This window comes from Octopus bimaculoides, chromosome 18, assembly GCF_046866305.1.
Source record: "Octopus bimaculoides isolate indiv1 chromosome 18, ASM4686630v1, whole genome shotgun sequence".
Lineage (NCBI taxonomy): Eukaryota > Metazoa > Mollusca > Cephalopoda > Octopoda > Octopodidae > Octopus > Octopus bimaculoides.
The window spans coordinates 2,185,179-2,207,419 of NC_142945.1; the positions used below are offsets into that span (position 1 = coordinate 2,185,179).

General features: G+C 37.3%; 1 protein-coding gene and 1 long non-coding RNA gene across 5 annotated transcripts in view; one reads left to right on the forward strand and one right to left on the reverse strand.

The window, feature by feature from the left end:
* The window catches only part of LOC106871497 (pleckstrin homology domain-containing family A member 2), a 146,785-nt gene that overhangs the window by 91,486 nt on the left and 33,058 nt on the right, over positions 1–22,241 (forward strand). For all 4 annotated transcript variants that reach the window (XM_014917984.3, XM_014918002.3, XM_014917992.3 and 1 more), the window contains exon 3: positions 20,304–20,695. In XM_014917984.3, coding sequence (XP_014773470.1) covers positions 20,555–20,695 — 141 coding nt within the window. In that variant the 5' untranslated portion in view covers positions 20,304–20,554. The remainder of the gene's footprint in view (positions 1–20,303; positions 20,696–22,241) is intronic.
* Positions 1–22,241, reverse strand: part of LOC128249890 (uncharacterized) — a 113,534-nt gene that overhangs the window by 30,174 nt on the left and 61,119 nt on the right. Inside the window, exon 2 of the long non-coding RNA XR_016244904.1 lies at positions 13,432–13,494. This is a non-coding gene — a long non-coding RNA (uncharacterized LOC128249890). The remainder of the gene's footprint in view (positions 1–13,431; positions 13,495–22,241) is intronic.

Genomic DNA, 22,241 nt, shown 5'->3' on the forward strand with positions numbered 1-22,241 from the left:
TATGTACACAGTCGATAGGCCAGTTACTGTGGTATTTGTCCTGAGATAACATCTCTTGTATAGTTAGTGTGTTAAAAACAAATATTAGAGGGAAAAAAAGATTTGTCCCAACAGTGGCCAGTGTGGACCTTTCTAGTGCTGCTTACTTCCAGCCAGTCACATGCTTGGACAGTCCACAAGAAATGTTATCTGATGATAAATACGGCTGTAATTGGCCCATCAACAATGTATACACATTAAATATGATACATGGATGTATAGATATATATATAGTTCCATGGTATTGGTGTGGATGTGTGGTTAAGAGACTGGTTTTTTAACCACATGGTCTCATTTTCAGTCCCATTGCATGGCACCTTGGGCAAGTCAAAGTGATTAATATTAGCAATACCAGTCAGTCTTAATGAATGAGTCATGTGATATTGAAGTTAGCAGTGTTTTTGATTGAGACAATTGGCAGTGTTGTTAGAGCATTGGAAAGATTGCTTTGTGGTAATCATTCTGGCCCTCTGTACTCTGAGTTCAAATCACACTAAGGCCAACATTGCCTTTTATCCTTTTGGGGTTGATTAACTACCAGTCTTGTACTGGGGTAGAGTCTCTTCTTTTTTTCTCACTTTTACCAATTTATACAATGAGTATAACTTTGGAAGTATACTTTTATCACCAAGGGGAATATCAGAAAATAAAGCAATAATTATAATTTAATTTTTATCAAATTTCTTGCTTCTTATACAAAATGATGAAATGAACAAAGAGTATTTTTCTGAAAATTATCATTGCCTACCACCAAGCTTAGTATGTGCACTAATCCTGGACCGCTTCTGTTAACTCTTTCTCTGTTTCTCTCTTTTACTCTCTCCCCATTTCTCTATACAATGTAAATTGTGACTGGGGAAATCAACCAACCAACATTTATATTGGCAGCTGTTATTATACAAAGGTTATTATTAGCAAGGAAATGTAGTCATTATTTTATGAAATTTTATAAAAATTCCATGAAACTGGGTTTGAAAACTGATTTTTTAAAAATTGCATTTTATATATTTTGTTTTAAAGAACACATCTCCAGTTTGATGCCATACTGCTGCTACCATTCCTTGTTTACCAAACCTAAATCTGTTCAGTAAATGTTAGGTGTTGTAATCTATGGTGATTCTGTACCATAACTTCTCGAGTTTATTGTGAAAGGATATTGGATTAAAGAATGTCAGGTTAACACTACCACCACCACCACCACCATCATCATCATCACTAACTAGTAAAGGCTACTGGCATGTAATAGGTTTGCCCTTTCACTATTCTCATAGTTCAGTGTTAAACATTCAGTGTCTATATACATATGTATATGCACATATTGTATGTATGTATATACAGTGCAATGTATGTATTATTTATCTATCAATCACACACACACACATATTATATGCATGCATTATATGTAGATATATGTATGTTGGTATGTGTGTATATATATATATATATATATATATATATATATATATATATATATATATAGACACATACATGCATATGTATATTGGTATATATATATATATATATATATATATAAATGGGTATGTGTGCATGCATGTACTGGGAAATGTATGTATGCATGTGCATACTGTATATATATATATATATATATATATATATATATATATATATAAGTAGATGTGTGTTTATATTTGTATCTATGTATATATACATGTATATGTGTGTCTACATATATGATGATGGTGGTGATGATGATGCTAGCACTATATATAAATAAGCGTGTATATTGTTTATGAGTTATTTTTATAAACCATTTCACTTAAAAACCTACAAAAAGTTAAGGAGAGCACAAAAGGTTTGAATGTTATCTTTGTAACTGTCCTAATTATATTTTTTTAATTAGCTGACTGTAAAAATAAAGCTGTTAATTTCAAATGATATTTCGTTAGTTTATTGCATTCACATGCAAATGTGCAGTGACCAGCTTAATTAAAATTGATTACTTCAGTGTTCGGAGATGTAATTGCTGCTAATTAAATTGAAAATGAACATTAAGACAGCTAATCAGCTGTAAACTAGCAACATTGACATTTTCGCAAACCTGGTTTATTCTCTCTTTTGCGGACATTCTGTGGGCAACAAGTAAAAGAAAATAATTTTTATGTGACAGAAACATTTAGTACAAGAAACAGAACCGTACACACTTCATTTGATATTATTTTGTGTGTAAGGTGGTGAGGAGCTGGCAGAAATGTTAGCACGCCGGGTGAAATGCTTGGTGGTATGTCATCTGTCTTTGCATTCTGAGTTCAAATTCTGGCTAGGTTGACTATGCCTTTCAGCCTTTGCGGTCGATAACTTAAGTACCAGTTGCATACTGGGGTCTATCTAATTGACTGCTCCCCCAAAATTTCGGGCCTTGTGCCTAGAGTAGAAAAGAATATTATTTTGCATGACATCAGGGCATGTCTACACAAAAGCAGCTCTGTGTGAGACACATCGATTGGGGCTAGCCCTTCTCTGAATGTCTTAGCCATAGGATACCATGTTCAGATCTACAAACAAAATAAGTTTGGGGAACAAACCAATCAAAACATGATGCAGACACAAATATTGTAAATATTATAAATGTGCATTTGAACGACTAAAGGTTGATAGAGTAGAACATTGTAATGTTGGTCCTAAGAACTCCTCTCAGACATTTGAATAGTTTGAATGTTAAAAGGATAAACCATTGGAGATGATGAAGTGGAAGTCTACAGGATTAAGATATATACAAAGATGTATTTTCAGACACCTCCAACCTCCAATAATAATAATAATAATAGTAATAATAATAATAGTAATAATAATAATAATAATAATAATAGATAACTTTCTAATGATTGCTAATGGTGGCATGAACATTTTTAATGTGGCTGGTTAACTGGCTTTTATCAAAACACCTCCTCTGCTTTCTTATCTTCAGTTGCAAATGTGCTAAGTACAATCTGTACAGATTAGAGTTTTAACTGATTACGTACAGAGATGGCCTCTGACCCATAACTTGGAGGGCCTTCAGTATTGCAGCAATTATCTCTAAATAGTCTGTGTGTGTGTGTGTGTGTGTGTGTGTGTGTAGTTTTCTATTCCATTATGGTAGGATCAACAAAAAAAAAACTACTCCATCCAATGAGAGATAAATATCATTTAATATATTTAAAATAAGTGTTACTAATAGTTTCTTACCATTTTTCACATGTTTAGGCAAATTTTTATAACATGCTATGTGGCTCAATGGCAAGAAACCATTAGTAGCTCTTATTCTAATACAGTGTACATTGAACTATATATATATATATATATATAAACGGTGGTGCTTCAGCATGGCCACGGCTCTCTAGCTGAAATTAGTAAAGAAAAAATATATATTCACTCGATGCTGTCTCCAGAACACATTAAGAAACACAGTTAAAGAAATCACACTATTAAAAAAAATCATTGATAATTCTTAAGGTGGTGCTCCAGCATGGCTGCTGCCAAATGACTGAAACATGTAAAAGAATAAAAGAATAAAATGCAGACTTAGTTGTGTGGTTAAGAACTTTGCTTTACAACCATGTAGTTCCTGGTTCAATCCCAGAATGACCCTTTGGGTGTCTTCTGCCACAGCCTCAGCTTGACCAATGCCCTGAGAATGAAATTGGGTCAACAGAAACTAAGAGGAAACTTGTTGAAATGTGTGAGAAGGGCCGGCCCTCTGAACCATCGACAAGGGCCTTTGAGAAGCATGGATGGATACAAAAATATGCACATACATATAAATGTATGTATATGCACACACACATACGACAGGCCTTTTTTTTTTCAGTTTCTATCTAGCAAATCCTCTCACAAGGGTTTGATCAACTTGGGGTTATAGAAGAAGAAACTTGCCCAAGGTTCCACATACCATGATTGAACTTGAAACCATGTATTTGGAAAGTGAACTGCTTAACCACACAGCCATGCTTGTAGCTATCTGTCTGTCTGTCTACCTGTAAATCTATCAACATATATATCTCTGTCTATCCCTCTCTCTGTCTATACAGCAACCATGTGTGTGTGGTTGATATATAGATAGAAAGGGAGATAATCCAACAGATATGATATATGTTGATAGATTTATAGGTAGACAGACAGATATGTTTGTGTATGATAAACATAATATGATAATGATGGTGATTGAATTGAAATTTCAAAGAATCGAAACCCAATTAGTGAAATAGAAATTCTTTCTCACTGATGCCATAATTTGATGCCAACTGAAAATAGCTGAAATATAATTGAACGATGACCCCATGTCACTCCAAATGTAACCATTTGAAGCAGTACTGCTATATGTTGTTTAAATTGCTCGTTTCAAAGAGAAGACCACTGGAATTGCTTTGGAGTGGTTTCTTCATCGTCAGTCTGTAATTGGAACCAGATTGTCTTCAAACAAACTAATCTACTTTGACCATTATTCAATTGGCTAGAATTAACCAGTCTGCTATATTTAGACATTTTGCTTGCTCTCTTTTATTCTCACATCATGTTTTCCAACTCAACGCTGTCTTTGAGTCTAATGCTGACCATTTATTCTGTGATCCGTGTCCAAAATAAGAAATTTGTTTCGGTGAGGTGAGTTGTGTGCCTTGAGTGTTGTTTGAAGGTAAGAAGTAATTAGGGAGGGATAGGGACTTCAGGGCTGATAATCTTAAACAATAAGTATTGTAGTAGTAGTAGTAGTAGTAGTAGTAGGAAGGTGGTAATAGTTGATGTGATTGTAGAGATGGTGGTAGTTAGAATAGCAGAGGTGGTTAGTGGTGATAAAAATGATTGCAGTAGTAGGTGATATTGGGAGCTGCTATTGAACAGTGAATGAGGTAAATATTGATTTCCAATTTTGGCACAAGGCCAGCAATTTTGGGGAGAGGGAAATACCTAATTAGTGTACCCTATGTACATGTGTGTACTTGTGCACACATGTATATATTAGAGACACATATATACATGTGCACACATACACTTTCAACACTGTGTCAATAATGCTGTTTATTTGCTTCAAAATTGTGTCAAAACTATAGTGATATGTTTGGCAGCTGATGATGAGAATGCATATATGTTATGCTTGATTGTGAATTTCTCATATCTTAGTCTTTTTATTCTAGGTTATCTTTCATTCTTGTAAAAAGCAAAGTGTTTGTTAATTCATAGTTTGTGGGGGATCACTTTCTTTGGTATTGTTTGGTTTTCTTCTTAGGTTCTCTAATTAGGTTTAGAGAATGCTTAAATATTGGTGTCTAGTTTGGGGAGGTTCTGTGGTATATAATTCAAGTCCTACTCTAAGATAATGTTGTATCGATAAGTTTGTGTGCATACTTCTTCAGTATTGTATATACTGCCTCTGGGTAAGTCTGTGTTGATAATGCTGTGAATAATGCTCTGCCAATAAGATCATAGCGTTGACAATGTTACGTCTATAATGTTATTGACAAGGCTGTGTTAATAATGCTGTGTCAGCAAGTCTACATTATTGACAATGCTGTGTCAGCAATACTGTGTCACTGATAATACTGTGTGGATAATGCTTGAAGTTCCAATTACAACATTATTTTCTTACTTTGGTATTTTTTTCCCTCCCCAACAAATAACACACTGTTATAAATTAGTAAGATTCTTTTATTATTGATTCTTTGGTGTATTTATTTATTTATTTTATTTATTCTCTTCACTGCTGAATGTCTTCTTTCTCGTTCTTCTCTCTTTCTCAAAACCAAAGAGTAATTTGAAATCCATTAAATTAAATTCTTTGCAACAACTAACCAAGGATTAAGCACGATTCCATAGATGTCGTTCATGTCTGTTGTATCGACTTTTAGTTTCCAAATGAATGCTGTTTGGAAATGAAAACCATTTTCTCTGAAATCTGATTTCCAATGAGTACTCCTTTCCTTCTCTCCTTCTTCGTTACCCCTGATTATCTCAGCCATTTTGCCAGAAGATGGCTTTGATTGTCTGTGCCGTAGTTTTTACTTTTCTCTTCTCTTTTCTTCTTTCCTCTTCTGTCTTATTGTCTCCTCTTTTTTTTTTTTTCCTTTCTATTTCTTCATTTTCGTCTTCTGTTTTTGTTTTTTTCTCTTCTTCAATAAAAATTGATGTTGAAAGAAAACAAAATCAAAAGTAAGAAAAATGAAAAGGCAAAGAAAAAAAAAAGAGAAAAATCACTGAGTTTAAACAAAAATAATGAAAAAAAAAAAAAACAAGGAAAATGAAAATCTTTAATTTTATGATAGTTAAAAATGTTTTCATTCTTCTTTTGAAAGATGGTTGAAGAAAAAAAAAATAAAGAAAATAAGTAGGTAGGGGTGAAAGGAGGGGGGGGGGGGAAGAATATTTTTTTTTGTAAATCGTTTCACTTCGTTAGTATTGTGATAAGTCAAAAACATTGGTATTTGTGCATGTGTGTGTGTGTGTGTGTGTATATATATATATATATATATATATATATATATCATATCTGTTGGTTGGCACAGTTTGGGCAAATGGAATTTCCTACAGCCTTGGATTGACTGAACCTTGTTAATGAGACTGAGTAGAGGGAAACTGTAAGGAAGCTCTTGAGTTGGATTCTACCTGTAATCAGACAGTACAGCCTTGTTACACACTGCATCATGCTGATTCTACTTGTGAATTTCTTTAAAAGGAACACATGTCTGTGGAGTATTCAGCCACTTCTTGCATGTTAATTCAGGGATAGATAATTCAGCTGTGCCTTTGAGGTTTTCTATGAGCTCACTTTGTCTTAGAAAGAAATTCTAACAAAAATTAGGGGTGAGGTTTCACCCTCAATGGTTTAGATGGTACTTAGCCTACAGCTAGGACCCTGACAAGTGTCACTGCTCTGGGTCAGAATAGCCCTAGGAACAACAGTGGCTAAGAGATGGTTCCACACCCTTCAAACCCCTGCGATTCATGTATCAGGGGCCCCAGCTACCAAATGCAGTTTCAAGTCATAGCCAGGATGTATCTTTTACTTGTTTCAGTCATTAGATTGCGGTCATGCTGGGGCACCACCTTGAAGAATTTTCGGTCAAATGAATTGACCCTTGCATGTTAATATTGGTTCATTTTGCTGAACTGCTAAGTTATGGAGATGTAAACACACCAACAGTGGTGGTGGGGAACAAACACACACACACACACACACACACATACACAAATGTATATACATACGACAGGCTTCTTTCAGTTTCTGTCTACCAAATCTACTTACAAGGCTTTGGTCAGCCTGAGGCTATAGTAGAAGACACTTGCCCAAGATGCCATACAGTGAGACTGAACCCAGAACCATGTGGCTGGTAAGCAAGCAATGCCTTTACTGCCCAAGTTATTCAAGTACTCTCCTTGTCACTATCAGAAATGCAGTGAATCTTGTAGGTTGGGTTAAATAGGTACAGAAATTCACATATTTTGCAATTTCTTTTGTGTGTGTGTGTGTGTGTGTGTGTGTGTGTTGGTAGAAGTTGGTTTTGTAAGTTTAGTGAAAGAACATGGAATAATACAAAGAAGATCAAACAGATGTTTCATAGGCTTTTTCTTCCATTCCCCACCCTCATATTTGAATAGTTTTGGTGGTAGTGGTGTTGGTATAAGAGGTGGTGGTGATAGTGTTGATGGTGTATGTTGGTGTCGTTAGTGGGAACGATGTTGATGATGATGATGATGATGATAGCTGTTACAACTGGTGGTAGCAATACTGACGATGACAATGATGATAATTGGGATGATGATGATGACGATGACACAGATGATTAGACTGATTGGATTGCTGATGAAAGAAATGCGGAATGGTGGAGGGTGGAGGATGAAGAGATGGGGTAGCAGTGGGAAACAAAATCAAAAATATTAAAAACACCCAATACAATACTATGATGATGATGACAATGATGATGGTGCTAGGGTGGATAGATGTATAGTAAATGCACTTCACCCTCTGCCAGTCTGTCTATTTATCAGTTTACTTATAAAAGTGTCATAATAACAAAAGAGCACACACACACACACACACACACACACACACACACACACAGAAGACATATTTTCAAACATCCATGTCCCACCCCACCACCTTGTGCTCACCCCACCCAACCATGCCATCTTGCACCGAGTAACCTTCAGATAAATACCAATTATGATATTACAGTCTAATAGTGTTCATGTATAATAAATGGAGTGGAATGTAAGAAGCCACCTCTGCACTTATGTATGTATATATATATATATAGAGATATATAGATATATATTGTATATAGATTGTGTGTGTGCTTGTGTATATAGAGGTGTGGGATATGTATACAGATGTGTGTATGTGTGTATATATGTATATAGATGTGTGTATGTGTGTGTATATATGTATATAGATGTGTGTATGTGTGTGTATGTATATAGATGTGTGTGTATGTATATAGATGTGCGTGTATGTATATATATAGATGTGTGTATATGTATATAGATGTGTGTGGATATGTATATAGATGTGTGTGGATATGTATATAGATGTGTGTGGATATGTATATAGATGTGTGTGGATTTGTATATAGATGTGTGTGTATATGTATGTAGATGTGTGTTTATATGTATATAGATGTGTGTGTGTATATGTGCATATGTATTTGTATATGTATACATGCATGTACGTGTGTGTGTGTGTGTGTGTGTGTGTATATATGTCTGCATGTGTTTGTGTATGTATATATATATATACGTACACATCATTTTCTATGCTAGCATGACTTAGATGAATATTATTGGGCATATACAGATATATTGGTGAGAATGTGTGTGTATGTACATGTGTTTGTATGTACATACACGTGTGTGTGTGTGTGTGTGTGTGTGTGGATGGATGGATGGATGGATGGATGGATGGAAGAGAGAAGAAGGTGTGTATGATAAACTGGAAATGTTTTGAAAAATAAGAAGGCAGAGGTTCCGGAGGTGGGGTTGATTAGAGATTCTGGACTACTATGTAATAATAATGATAATAATGATAATAATAATAATAATAATAATAACCACAACAATAATAATGGGTGTGACATTGGATGACTAAGAACACATAATTGAATGTGTCCCCACCTCTACTTTTATTGACATTGCAGAGCCCCAGTATGGCATTCATAGGAAGAAAAGGATTGAACTGTGTGACATATAAAGGAAACAATAGAAGAGTGGTGGTAGTGGGGTGTAGTTAGGGGTTGCAGTGGTGGTGGGGTGGTTGTTTAGCCCTAGGTCAACCTCTTCGATACAGCACATCTCTCATGAAAGACATTACAGCCATGACCTTCCTGCCTTGTTATCAAGAATTCTGCAGCCTGTATTTACATTATCCAATGTGTGTTTTGTTTGAAAATGAAAGGGTGTATTTGGGAAGATTTGGTTGTTATTTCTAGCAAAATTGAATTACCATGTATAATATCCTGTTACTGGTACCTGTAGGGAGTAGGGACACATTCTTAAGTGGGAGATGAAACATTTGTTAAATGTAATAACATAAATATTCTACTTTTATTCCATTCCGTTTGAAAATTTGAAGACTTTCTGCACCTGTGTATACTTAAACTAACGAACAATTCCTCCATTTCTTCAGACTAACATTATTATTACCAATATGGGATTCTATATGAATAAATATATTCACGAGGAAAAATTCTTGCTGTAATTTTCCTTCGTGACAAAATGCAGTAAAAAGTTTTCTTACAGGTTTGAACTATGTCTCCAGTATATTTGAACTGGTAACAAATTTGTATTTACATACATACATACATATAAATATATATAAATAATATATAAGATGCAGCACAAAATTTTGTCAGTGAACAGGTCAGGGTCTCAAAGCGCCGAAAATATTTTGGCCAATTAAATTTAAATGTTGAAGTGAATCTAACGGTTTTTGGCTGTGTGTTTGTATTTGTCCCCCACTATCATTTGATAACTGGGTTAGGTTTGTTTATATCCTCATAGCTTAGTGTTTCAACAAAGAGACTGATAGAAGAAGTACCATGCTTGAAGAAAGAAAGGAAGATGTACTTAGGTTGAGTTCTTTGTCTAAGCCATTCTAGGCGATGCCCCAGTAGGGCCGCAGTCCCATGACCGAAACAAGTGAAAGATAAAAGAATAACTTGTCACAGAAGGCAGGTCCTTCATATTAGTGTATTTAGGATGTTTCTGTGTTTCACAGTATGTTACTAATCTATCTATCTATATATATTAAACACAGGATGTGTGTGTGTGTGTGTCTGTTTGTGTGTTGGTCATGACGTTATAACTCAAGATCCACCCAACCGATTATAATGAAATTTTACACATGCATTACATGGGGTCCATGGAGTGATATAGGCCAAAGAAATTTTCAACATCTTGCCTAATGTGGGCCCAGGGGCAGATAAACTGCATGATTTAAGCATTTTCACAGCGTTAAGGCCTGTAACTTGAAGAGTATCCAGTCACTTGCCTCATATTTGCAACAAACATTAATCAGGCTCCTCAAATGGCTGTTGACTAAAAAAATTTCCAATGCTGACTATGAGGTCCCCCCCAAAAACGCAGATTAATCAGATTTGAGTATACTTCACTGGCTCTTATCTTGGTTTTAAGCCATTTTCTGATGATAAAATATTGACACTACTTATGCATTATAAGTAGCATATAATATTTCATGAAAACCTTTTTGTCCAATTTGGCAGAGGAAATGGGAAGAACATTAGAATTTTTGTCAGCGTCCTGTTGATGCTTCATGTTACCATCTTGCACACCACCAGGCCAAGTGTGTGCGCGCGCGCAGCTGGGTAAAGGCACAACAAACCTATTCATTCATTCTCCAGAAGTGCCCTGTTGAAGTTCCATGTTTCCAAAATCTAGAAATACAAGGCCAGGTGTAAATGGTTGTCCTGTCTTCCTTACTTCTGATTTCACTCTGTATTTCAATTTGCATTGTATTGGCTTTTGAATAATTTTAACATGCACGCATGCACACACGCACACACACACACACACACACAAAATAGTGTTGAAACGTGAGAATGAGTGCTCAGCACTGACTGTCTATACACACACTCATATACATAAACATATATATACATACATACACACAGACATACACATATATACACATACAAATACACACTCATATACATACATGCATATTATATATGTGTATACACACACACACACACACACACACACACACATATATATATACATGCATATGATATATATATATATATATATATATATATAATTAAAGTTACAAAACTTCTTCCCATTTCTCCCATTTCCTCTTGGTTCACAACGAAGTAAACAACTCCTGGAATTTGTTTACCATTATTGCTCATGGCACAACCTGACCAAACAACAACAAGAACAACATAGAAACTAACAAATAAATAAATAAATAGTTTTAAAATCACAAACAAAATGTTAACAGTATAAATAATTATAGCTAAAAAAAAACCCAAAAATAAAGAAATCAAAATGGTACACAAACTTTTTAGTGCCCCCACCCCACTCGCACCTCCGTATATTTAAGCTAAACCTTGTTATGCCAGTTAGAATTGCTGTACCATCTCCAGCAATACTAGAGTTACCATATGTATTACAACCCAGCGCCCCCCCCCCACACACACACATACAGTTTTTTTTTTCCATTCCAATTTCTTCTTACCTTCCTTTGCCCCCCCCCACCTCACTCCTACACTATTTTCCATCAGTTCTGATCTCTGAAGGCAATATTTTCCCAAAGTACTTCTCTCTATCTTCCCCCACCCCAACTCATCTTTCAACTTCTTCTATAAAGTAAATTGTTCAATATTTCTATCTCTCTATCCATCTATCTTTGTAGAATTGTATCCATTTTGGGATTAACTCTTCACTTATCTCTATCAATCTCTACCTGCCTGTCAGTCTAGCTATAAAGCTGTCTATCTGTCTGCTTGTCTATCTATATCTACTTATTTATCTGTCTATCCATTTGCTTATCTATCTTCCTATCTATCTATCTACTTTTCTACCTACCTACCTACCTGCCTACCTACCTACCTACCTACCTACCTACCTACCTATCTATCTATCTCCCCCCTCACTCTCCCCCTCTCTCTTGGTGGAACATCTACCTAAAGGTTATATTCTTGTTTTCTTTCTCAAATATCTTTGTGTATGCTATTGGGCATTTTATCATATAACTTTGGCTGTTAAAGAGCAATAGGTTAAACACTTTTCATTCTCTCTCACTCACTCTCTCTCTCACTCAATCTCTCTCTCTCACTCAATCTCTCTCTCTCACTCACTCTCTCTCTCACTCACTCTCACAAGCTCAATGAAAAGTTTTCTATCTAAAGTTTTATGACTGTCACTGAAGTTGAATCATTATTATTATTATTATTATTATTATTACAGCCAAGGCAGAATTATTGACACTGATAACTTAGCGTCAATTCATCTCTTCCACCTGTCCATCTTTGCCTTTCGTCCTTTCTGAATCAATAAAATAAAGTACAGGCAAGTACTGGGGTCTATATAACCAACTACCGTACTTCTCCAAAACTCCAGGCCTTGTACCTAGAGTACAAAGGAGGACGATGATTACTACTACCACCACCTCTAGCCTCGACCATCACTTCATTGTTGGAATACGTCTTCCAAGGCAAGGTGTGGTTGAGGTTGATTTGGTTGCTATTTCTAGCAGATTGAATGATCACGTGGGGGCTCCCTCATTGTTGAGGACAATGCCAATGATGATGATGATGATGTTACTTACTGCTGCTGCTGATTCAAAGACAGTGATGAATGTGATTATAATGACCACACCGCCCTTCCCCCCACCCCCACAAAGAGATAGTCTTTCATATCTAAGTTATTCTCAGTTATGTTGATTAAGCTGTCATTAGATTATTAATGACTCAGGAGTCCAACAACAGTCTGACTCATTAGCAGTCACCTCACACTACCCCCCCCACTAAACTGCTGCTGCGTACCCCTGAACTTATACCACCTCATGCTACTTCTTTACTCTACCTCAGTCTACCCCGCTTACACACTCTGTCTGACTACCCACCCCCTACACCCTTCATCCTCACCTTCTCTATTTTCTCCCCCCCCCCCCTCTCTGCATGGCTCTGTGGTTAGGAAGTTTGTTTCCCAAACTGCGTGATTCTGAGTTCAGTCCCACTGCACGACACCTCAGGCACGTGTCTTCTACCATGGTCTTGTGTGTGGAATGGATCGATGGAAACTAAAAGAAACCTGTCATGTATGTGTGTGTGTTTGTCTCCCTGTTGTGACAATTGTAAATGAATCTTCCCTCACCCCATAAGAGTGGTATTCTTTGTTTTTAATTTTTTGTGAAACCATGCTTGGCTATGGAGGAAATCTTACCTTCATTGCAAATGTGAAGTTGGTGACAGGAAGAGCATCCGCATCAAATTCTGTCCAAACCATCTGAGCAAGAAAAGTAGACATTAAAGCAATGACAGTGATGTGTGCACATATGCATATGCTTGCACACACACACACACACACACGCACACACACGCACACATAAATATATATTTCATTATTGCCCACAAGGGGCTAAACATGGAATTTGAACTCAGAACACGCTAAGCATTTCGCCTGGTCTGCTACCAATTCTTCCAACTCTTTGCTATAAATATATAAACCACAAAAAGTCAGGACATATGAGGGAGAAATATATTTGACTGCTTGACATCCTTAGAGTTACAGCTGTTTCACAGCATTCTTCATGGAGTCAGTACGCTCATATATATATATATATATAGACACATGGCCCTGGGTGCTGGAATTTGTGTTTGCATGCTAGAAAGAAACAGCAGCCTACTCTACCTCCGAATCACATCCTCTTCTATACTGGCCAATGTAATTGTAGGGACAGAAAAAAAAAAGGGGTTCTGATCAGCTGTCATTCATACATGTACTTGCAGGTCTTCTGGAATAGGGCTAACCCAGGGTTAAACAACCACCACCACCTCCACCACTAATATCAGACATCTACACCTGTCTGGTATTAGGTATAATGTAATCAGACTTCAATGGTCCCACCTGTCTGAACAACTGTGTTTTGGTCAACTACTTTTAAATCTTCCATAAATCCACTTGTGTCGACTGGGGGTCTCTGATAACAGATGTTTAACGAATTGGGAGTATCACTTCTATGAAACTGTGTGTATGTATGTTCTTGTTGACCCATGATGTGAGTAAACAACTTACAAATGATGTACACTGTGTGTGTGTGTGTGAGTGTATGTGTGGAGAGTAAGAGGGGGGAAGATTGCCTGCACCCAGTCAAACTGAAAGAAGAATGTACCAATTTTACAAACATTTTTTGCTGTTTTTTTTCTTCTTAAACTTACATGTGTTCTGGCTATTCCAGACACTGTCAATGTTGTATAAGAAAGTACATGTGTATATAAGGGTTAAGGTGTATGTCTATGTGTATCAAAGGGTACATGTATATCTGTGTGGGAGTGTAAATGTGTTAGAACATAAAAGAAGGATAAAAAGTAACCCTAAGACAAAAAAAAACCCCCACTAAAAAGCCCCTACCTTATCAAACCCCCTACAAAATGCCAACTTGATAACTTGTTCTGGGTTCCATTGATATTGTATCATCGTTTTAAGACCGAAGAGTCGGCTGTGTAAGCTGATGTTCTTACAGTACAAGTTGGGATATTAAAGCAGGTCGTTGCTGCTACACAAACAGCTTCTCATTTGCTTTCTTATGTTCTTCCTTAAATTACGGTTATGTTGACATTACAATTGTAGAGTTGCTATTCAATAAACCAAACATCCTCTCCCAACCTGCTTGATTTCGGCAGGGTAGGCCAGCCTCAAGCTTCTTTCTTAAGCTACTTACCACCTCATAAACACTCTCAACCCATCCACCCTCCTCTCTTTCTCTCTCTCTCTCTCTCTCTCTCTCTCTCTCTCTCTCCTACATCACTCCCCCTCTCTCTCTCTTGCCCTTTTTAAAAATTGTTACTGACCCTGTCCCCCTGTCTTTCTTTTTCTTTTTTGTTTTGGCACACAGTGTTGCTGAACCACATCATCTGCTGTCAAGTTGCAGGGACACTTATCTGATTGGTCATCTACAGGGGGTTCACTCTGCTTAGGACCCCTTATTCTTAACAAAATACATTTGTCTTTAGGATTCAATTAGTTTGGAAAACAATCAAGAATTTAGAGAGAGATTCTAATGAAACAAACTTTCTCCATTTACAAATACTTGGAGAGGGTGTTTCCAACACAATTGAGAAGTGATCAAAGAAAATCTGGAAGGTTTCAATTTAAACCATTTTAAACAAATGATATATATACAGGTGCAGGCATGGCTTTGTGGTAAGAAGTTTGCTTCCCAACCACATGGTTACAAGTTCAATCCCACTGTGTGGCAGCCTCTGGCTGACCAATGCCTTGTGAATGAATTTGATAGACAGAAACTGAAAGAAGCCTGTCATATGTGTCTGTTTGTGCCCCTGCCACTGCTTGACAACCATTGTTGGTGTATTTACATCCCTGTAACTTAGTGGTTCGACAAAAGCAACTGATAAAATAAGTTCTAGGCTGAAAGGAAAAAAAGTCCTGGGGTCAATTTGTTTGACTAAAACTCTTTAAGGTGGTGCCCCAGCATGGCCGCAGTCAAATGTCTGAAACAAGTAAAAGAGTATATACTTGAGAAAAGTTTGAAGTCTGAATTTTCTGATAATTTTCCACCTTAATGATTAGGTATTAATTAACAAACTGTTAGATGTTTAAAGTTGTTAACATCTAATGATTTGTGAATATCTAACCATTAAAGTGGAAAATAATTATCAGGAAAGACATTCGTAATCACTTTTCTAAATGTATAGCACTGTCCGGCAGAGTTTCTAGTTTGAGACGATGTGGCTGGGTGGTAAGCTGGCAGGGCCAGGAGCTGCACCAGGCTCCAGTTGTCTGTTTTTGCATGGCTTCTACAGCTGGATGCCCTTCTTAATGCTAACCACTTTACAGAGTATACAGGGTGAATTTGATCACTGCATTGAGGGTACGCATGACCGTGGAGCACTCTGCCACTTGCACATTAATTTCATAAGCAGGCTGTTCTGTTGATCGAATCAATTGGAACATTCATCATTGTAATCGACAGTGTCACTCTGGGACTGCTGATTCAGATCATCTTGATAACAATGATGATGGTGATAAATGTGACACCAACGATGGTGGTGGAGGTGCTGGAGTGTGATGACGGTGACAAGGACGAGCAAGATTAATCAGTGAAGAATTTGTTATTTAAACAGAAAAAAAAACCCCAAACACCACAGAATATTAATCTAGGTGCAAATGAACGTGTGTGTGTGTGTGTGTGTGTGTGTGTGTGTGTGTTTTATTCATCTTGTTGCCATCTTTTGTTCCCCTTTCGTTTTATTTCTGCTTTGTTGTTGTTGTCGGTTCCCTCCCATGTCATTTCCTAATTGACTCTGTGGGGGTGATACAAACTACTTGGCATAAACTCATTTATCACCTCAGGTTTTGCATCAGCCACCCCCACCACCATCTTCCTGCAGGTGTTTTAAATTCCAGCACTTGCCAAAAAAAAAAGACAAAAACCAAAAAACAAACAAGAATGAATGAAAAAAAAAGCATGAAAAGCTAAAATAATTCTAAAAAGGTATTTCAAAGATCAGCTGAAAAGGTATTTGGTTCCATTCTGAATTCTTTTGTTGTTTCAGCTTCAGTTCTGCCATCTAAACCCCCCCACCCCGCACGCACACACCTTACCCCCACCCCCACCCCACCCCACCCATTTTTCTACACTAAATGCTTTAAAAAAAGTTGTGAATGAATAAATAGATGAATAGGAACTTCATTTTTTTCAACTCACCTACCTACCTTCCCACCCCTCCCTCTTATTTTGGTAAATTCTAAAAAAAAAAAAGAGCACAAACTAACTTCTGTGTTTATCAATGTCAAGGTTAGTTAGAATGGAAACAGCCAATTCCCACCTCATCCCCACTCTGAAGATTATGACTCCAATTTTCTTTTGATGTAAAATACACACAAACCTGTTTGTCTGTGTCTGTCTACACACACACACACACATGCATATATATATATATATATATTGGGTCATCCCATAAATAATGTGGTTGGTGGGGTTCAAATGCATGAACTAAAAGTTGGAGGGGACAGGATAAACTACCTGTATCAACCTACTATAAAAGTGGGTAATAATTTTACCTTCTACTTATTCTTAGTGCAAGTTTTGAAGAGTGCAGTTCTATTTTAACAGTTATTTTTTCAAAGCTATGGAAAGTGCGAGGAATATTAACACAGTATACGAAAGTCAGACAATAAGTGTAAGCGAGTGTTAACGGTGGTTCCAGAAATTCCAAGCTGGAAATTATAGTCTAGAAGACAAGCTTTGTCCTGGAAGATCTGTAGAGCTCAATAAGGATATTCTGCAAACCTTGGTGGAACAAAATCCCATCGTAACTGTTGTGGAACTAGCAGAGAGGCTTGGATTTGGTCAGTCAACCATTCATCGACACCTGCGAGCCATCAGAAAAGTCAGTAAATTGGGTCAATGGGTTCCTCACAAACTTTCCGAGTCTAATCATGCGCAGAGAGGGAATGTGAGCTCTTCTTTGCTGTGATGTCTCACAAATGAACCTTTATTGGACTGAATAGTGACTGGTGACAAGAAATGGGTCCTCTATGAAACTGTCAATCACTGAAGACAGTGGGTAGGGAAAGGAGAAACACCAGCACCCCAGGCTAAAGAAGGTCTTCACTTACGTAAAGTGTCGTTATGTTTGGTCGGATATGAAAAGTTTAGTCCACTTTGAACTTTTAAACCGAAACCAAAAGATAACTAAGGAGATCTACTTTGAGCAGCTTGATCGGCTTAAGCCAGCGCTAGAAGAAAAATGACCATCTTTGGTTTCAAGATGAAAGGTGTTCTTCCATCAGGATAATGCTTGGCCACATATAGTGAAGATGATATTCCAAATGCTGGAGCAGTCTGAATGGGAAACGATGCTCCACCCACCATATTCGCTGGACATTGCCCCATCTGCATTCATCACAAATAAGATGCAGCTTCTTTCGTTTTTAATCCTTTTTTTTTTTTTGTTTTTGTTTGAAATCCTTTCCTTCCAACATACAACGAAATCAATGGGAATAACCATTATCATCATTATGGTTTGAAAATTACAAGAATTTCTTTCATCTTTGAAAAACATGCATGAAAATGTACAAAGATTAACAAAGATGTTGTTGTTACCGTCTCCTCTGTGTGGTCTGCTGAATGTCTATTAATAGTCATTAAGCTAAAATAGTGACTTTACAGTTCCAACAGAACCAGGAATTGGTCTGTTATTATTTCATGAATGGTGGAGGAGGACTGTTGGGGAGCGGGGAAGATATTTGGAATAATAATTCCCATCTGTTTGAGAAAACTGGACCTGTGTCTCCGTAATGGGGTGGCTGTGTATTGGGTGGGTGGGTGAGTGGGTGTGGTGGAGTATGGGAGGTGTAAGGGTGTGAGATAGATGATGCATGTATGGGGGTGTGGGGGTGGAGGAGGATGTCAGAATGTAAGAGGGTGTGAAGGGTGTGTTTGAAAGAACATTTATACTACCCCCACCTCTACTAGACCTGAAAGTCCTCTAGAGGAGATTACTCATAACCATCCTTGTTGATGCCGAAGAATTGTTCTTAGATTGTTGCCTAATGACTCTTTCCATTATGAGCACAAAATGCCTGAGATTTGGATGGGAGGCAGGGTGGGAGAGATGCAATCGACTTCATGGACCCCAGTGCTCAACTAGTGTTTATTTTATTGATCTTGGAAGCGTGAAAGACTAAGTTAACCTTGGCATAATTTCAACTCAGAAATCTCAAAACCTAATCAGTTTGTGCCAGTCACGAGACCAAACATCTCCAAAAGTTTCTTCTGAATCTATGCAGCGGTTCTTGAGATATCTTGTCCATGGACAAACAAACAAACATGACTGAAAACAATACCTCTGCCTTCGCTACGGTGGAGGTAATAATAATAATAATAATAATAATAATAAAATTTAGGAAATGCAGAACTCTGTGTAAAATAATACTTTATTTTTACTGTTATTGATGTATATCATTCTTTCACAGAATTATTTCTAAATTATTTTTTCTTTTTCTGTATTTCTTTCTTTCCTTTTCTCCCTTCCCCTCCCTCAAACTCTTTCTTTCTCTCTCTCTTTCTCTCTCTCTCTCTCTCTCTCTCTCTCCATTTACTGCTAGCTTCCTAAAACATCTTCCTATCATAACATCCCATGATGTCAGTTGTGAAACTGGCATTAGCTATTACATAAACCAGTGGAAAGAAGATGATGGGGAGGGGGCACCTCACCCACCAACCCTACATTACAACAAACCCGTACAGTTAGGCAACATTACTCGTTAGCAGATTTCGTTAAATAGACCAGTGCCAAAATGGTTGGTTCACTTTGATTGGCATAAGTCATTTTCTTTTTGTTTTTTTATTTGACAGATTCATAATTAATTCCAAACTTGTTGCTATATTTGGTGATTTAATTAAGTAAATGGTGACGAGACAGCTGTCAGGGTTGAAAGCAAACTGGATTAATGGCTGAAGTAGAAGACATTGGGTGTCCAGTGAAAATCTCTTGAAATGGCCAAAGGACAGCGGAAGGGAGCACGAAATAACACATGAGAAGGCATGGCTGTGTGGTAAGAGGTTTGCTTCCCAACCACATGGCCCTGGGTTCAGTCCCACTGCATGGCACCTGGGCAAGTAACTTCTACTATAGCTTTGGGCTATATATCATTCATCATCTTCAGCAGCATCATACTCTAATGCCTGTTTTCCATGCTGGCTAGTTGAGGAGCTGTCCAAACTCCACTTGTCTGTTTTGGTATGGTTTCTAGGACTGGATGCCCTCCTCCTTACCATTCTGGCAGCATCATTGGCACACAGGGTGAAATGCTTAGCAGTGTTTTGCCCGTCGCCACATTCTGAGTTCAAATTCTGCCAAGGTCAACTTCACCTTTCATTCTTTCAGTGGGTGGGGTCGATAAAATAAATACCAGTTGTGTACTGGGGTCGATGTGATCGACTCATCCCTTCCCCCAAAATTGCTGCCCTTGTGGCAAAATTTGAAACCAATGTTATTATTATTATTATTATTATTATTATCATCATCATTATTATTATTAACAAATACTTTTTTTCTTAATTGTAGGAACCAGTTATAATTTGTCGAAAACTGCCATTGACCAAGGAAAAGAAAAAAGATAAACAGAGATAAAAGGGACAAAATTAAAACCAGAAATAAATAAAGACGAATAATAATAATTAGGATTTACCAAATTTAAATTGAATCACAAGAAAAAGGAAAACAAAGTTCGAAAGAGCAACGTCTTTCATTTGATTTTGTTTCTAAGTTGAGATTGCCAACAGATTGTGATGTCATTTCGGTGAAGTTGGTTCAAGATGCCATATGAGGACCAATATGGCAGGACGTGTGGTTTCCTTAATATTGAGGAAGATGAGAATACGGGAGTGTTTAAAAGGAGGTACTTCCTACTGGATTCCAACACAAACAAACTGCACTACTTCAAGGATAACCCGATAGTAAGTTGACTTTATTGTTGTGGCTTTTCATCTTCGTCATCATCATCATCATCATCATCATTGCAATTATCATTCCCATCATCAGCATCATTGTGGTCATCATCTTTATCATCCTTGACAGCATTTTTACCATCATCATCATCATCATCAATATTGCAATTACCATTGTCATCATATTCATTCATCATTGCCACCATCATCATCATCATTGCTATCAAGGCATTTACGTCAGCCAATTCTTGTACAAGTCAATCTTGAATGTATAGAAATCACTTGGTCTGCTAGAAATAGCAGTCAAATCTCCCTCAAATGACACTACAGTGCCTAAATAATTACATTTACTATGTTTAAGAAAAAGAAAAAAAGGAAAAAAAAACAGGTGGGTTGGGTCATAGTTGGTATGCTTTTGATCATTGGTCTGCTGAACCAAGGCTGTCTCGGGGCTAAACAACAACAACAACAACCCAATTCATGTCCCCATTATCTTTCCCCTATTGTCTACTTATTATTTCATTCAGCCCAATTTACTTGTGAGCTTTTTGAAACTTAGATCAAATTTCAAAAGGTTACAGTGACATTTTGCTTGACTGGGCTTCTGTAAAACAGCCTTCGTAATCCACCGCCGCCGCCACCACCGCCGCCACCACCACCGCCGCCACCACCACCACCACCGCCACCACCACCACCGCCGCCACCACCACCGCCGCCACCACCACCGCCGCCACCACCAGTGTTGATAGTGGTGCTTGATATAGTATTATATATTTATATTGTGTTGTTGCTTATCTTTGTTGAGTTTCCTTCCTTCACTTCTCTTTGATCTCTCCTTTGCTTTCTATCTATTTGTCTGTCTGTCTTTCTGTTTCTCTCCCTCTCTCTCTCTCTCTCTCATTCAATTGAAAACCTGGACTAATGAAGAGCAAGTTGCAAGAAATGGTACAGTGCTGGATTATGTAGAGAATTTGGTTTTGTTCTGATGTCATCAGTTTTTGGAATGTGTCTCTTTAATTTATAAAGATTACCAATGTATGTAGAAGGTTGCCACAGATTTTAGCAGAGAGAAGCTATTAATTGCATCACTTAATCCTGTAGCATTTAAACTGGCTATATCTGACCCGAATGTTCTGTTTTTGTGTTCAAACCAGCCATATCCAGCCTCTCACACCTACCCTACAATGTCACTCTGAAAATAAACAATCACATCACCAAAATCTCAAAGCTATGAGATTAACAAAGGATTAATTCAAAAGCATTACATTTGACAGAGTAATCTGAATGCCACAAGATTAACTTTTTAGCATTTGGATTACTCTGTTGTATGTTATGCTTAATTATTTTTAGAATGACATTGAAGGGTAGGTGTGAGAGGCCAGATCTGGTCAGTTTGAACATAAAACAGGGAGAATATTTGGGCCGGATATGACCTGCTTAATTGCTAAAGGGTTAGGGGATCTTATGATCAAAAGCAACACTGGTGGTAGTAATTGAGGTATCATGGTGGAAATGGGGTTGCTAGTTGTGGAGGTTGAGGTGGTAGTGGTGAGAG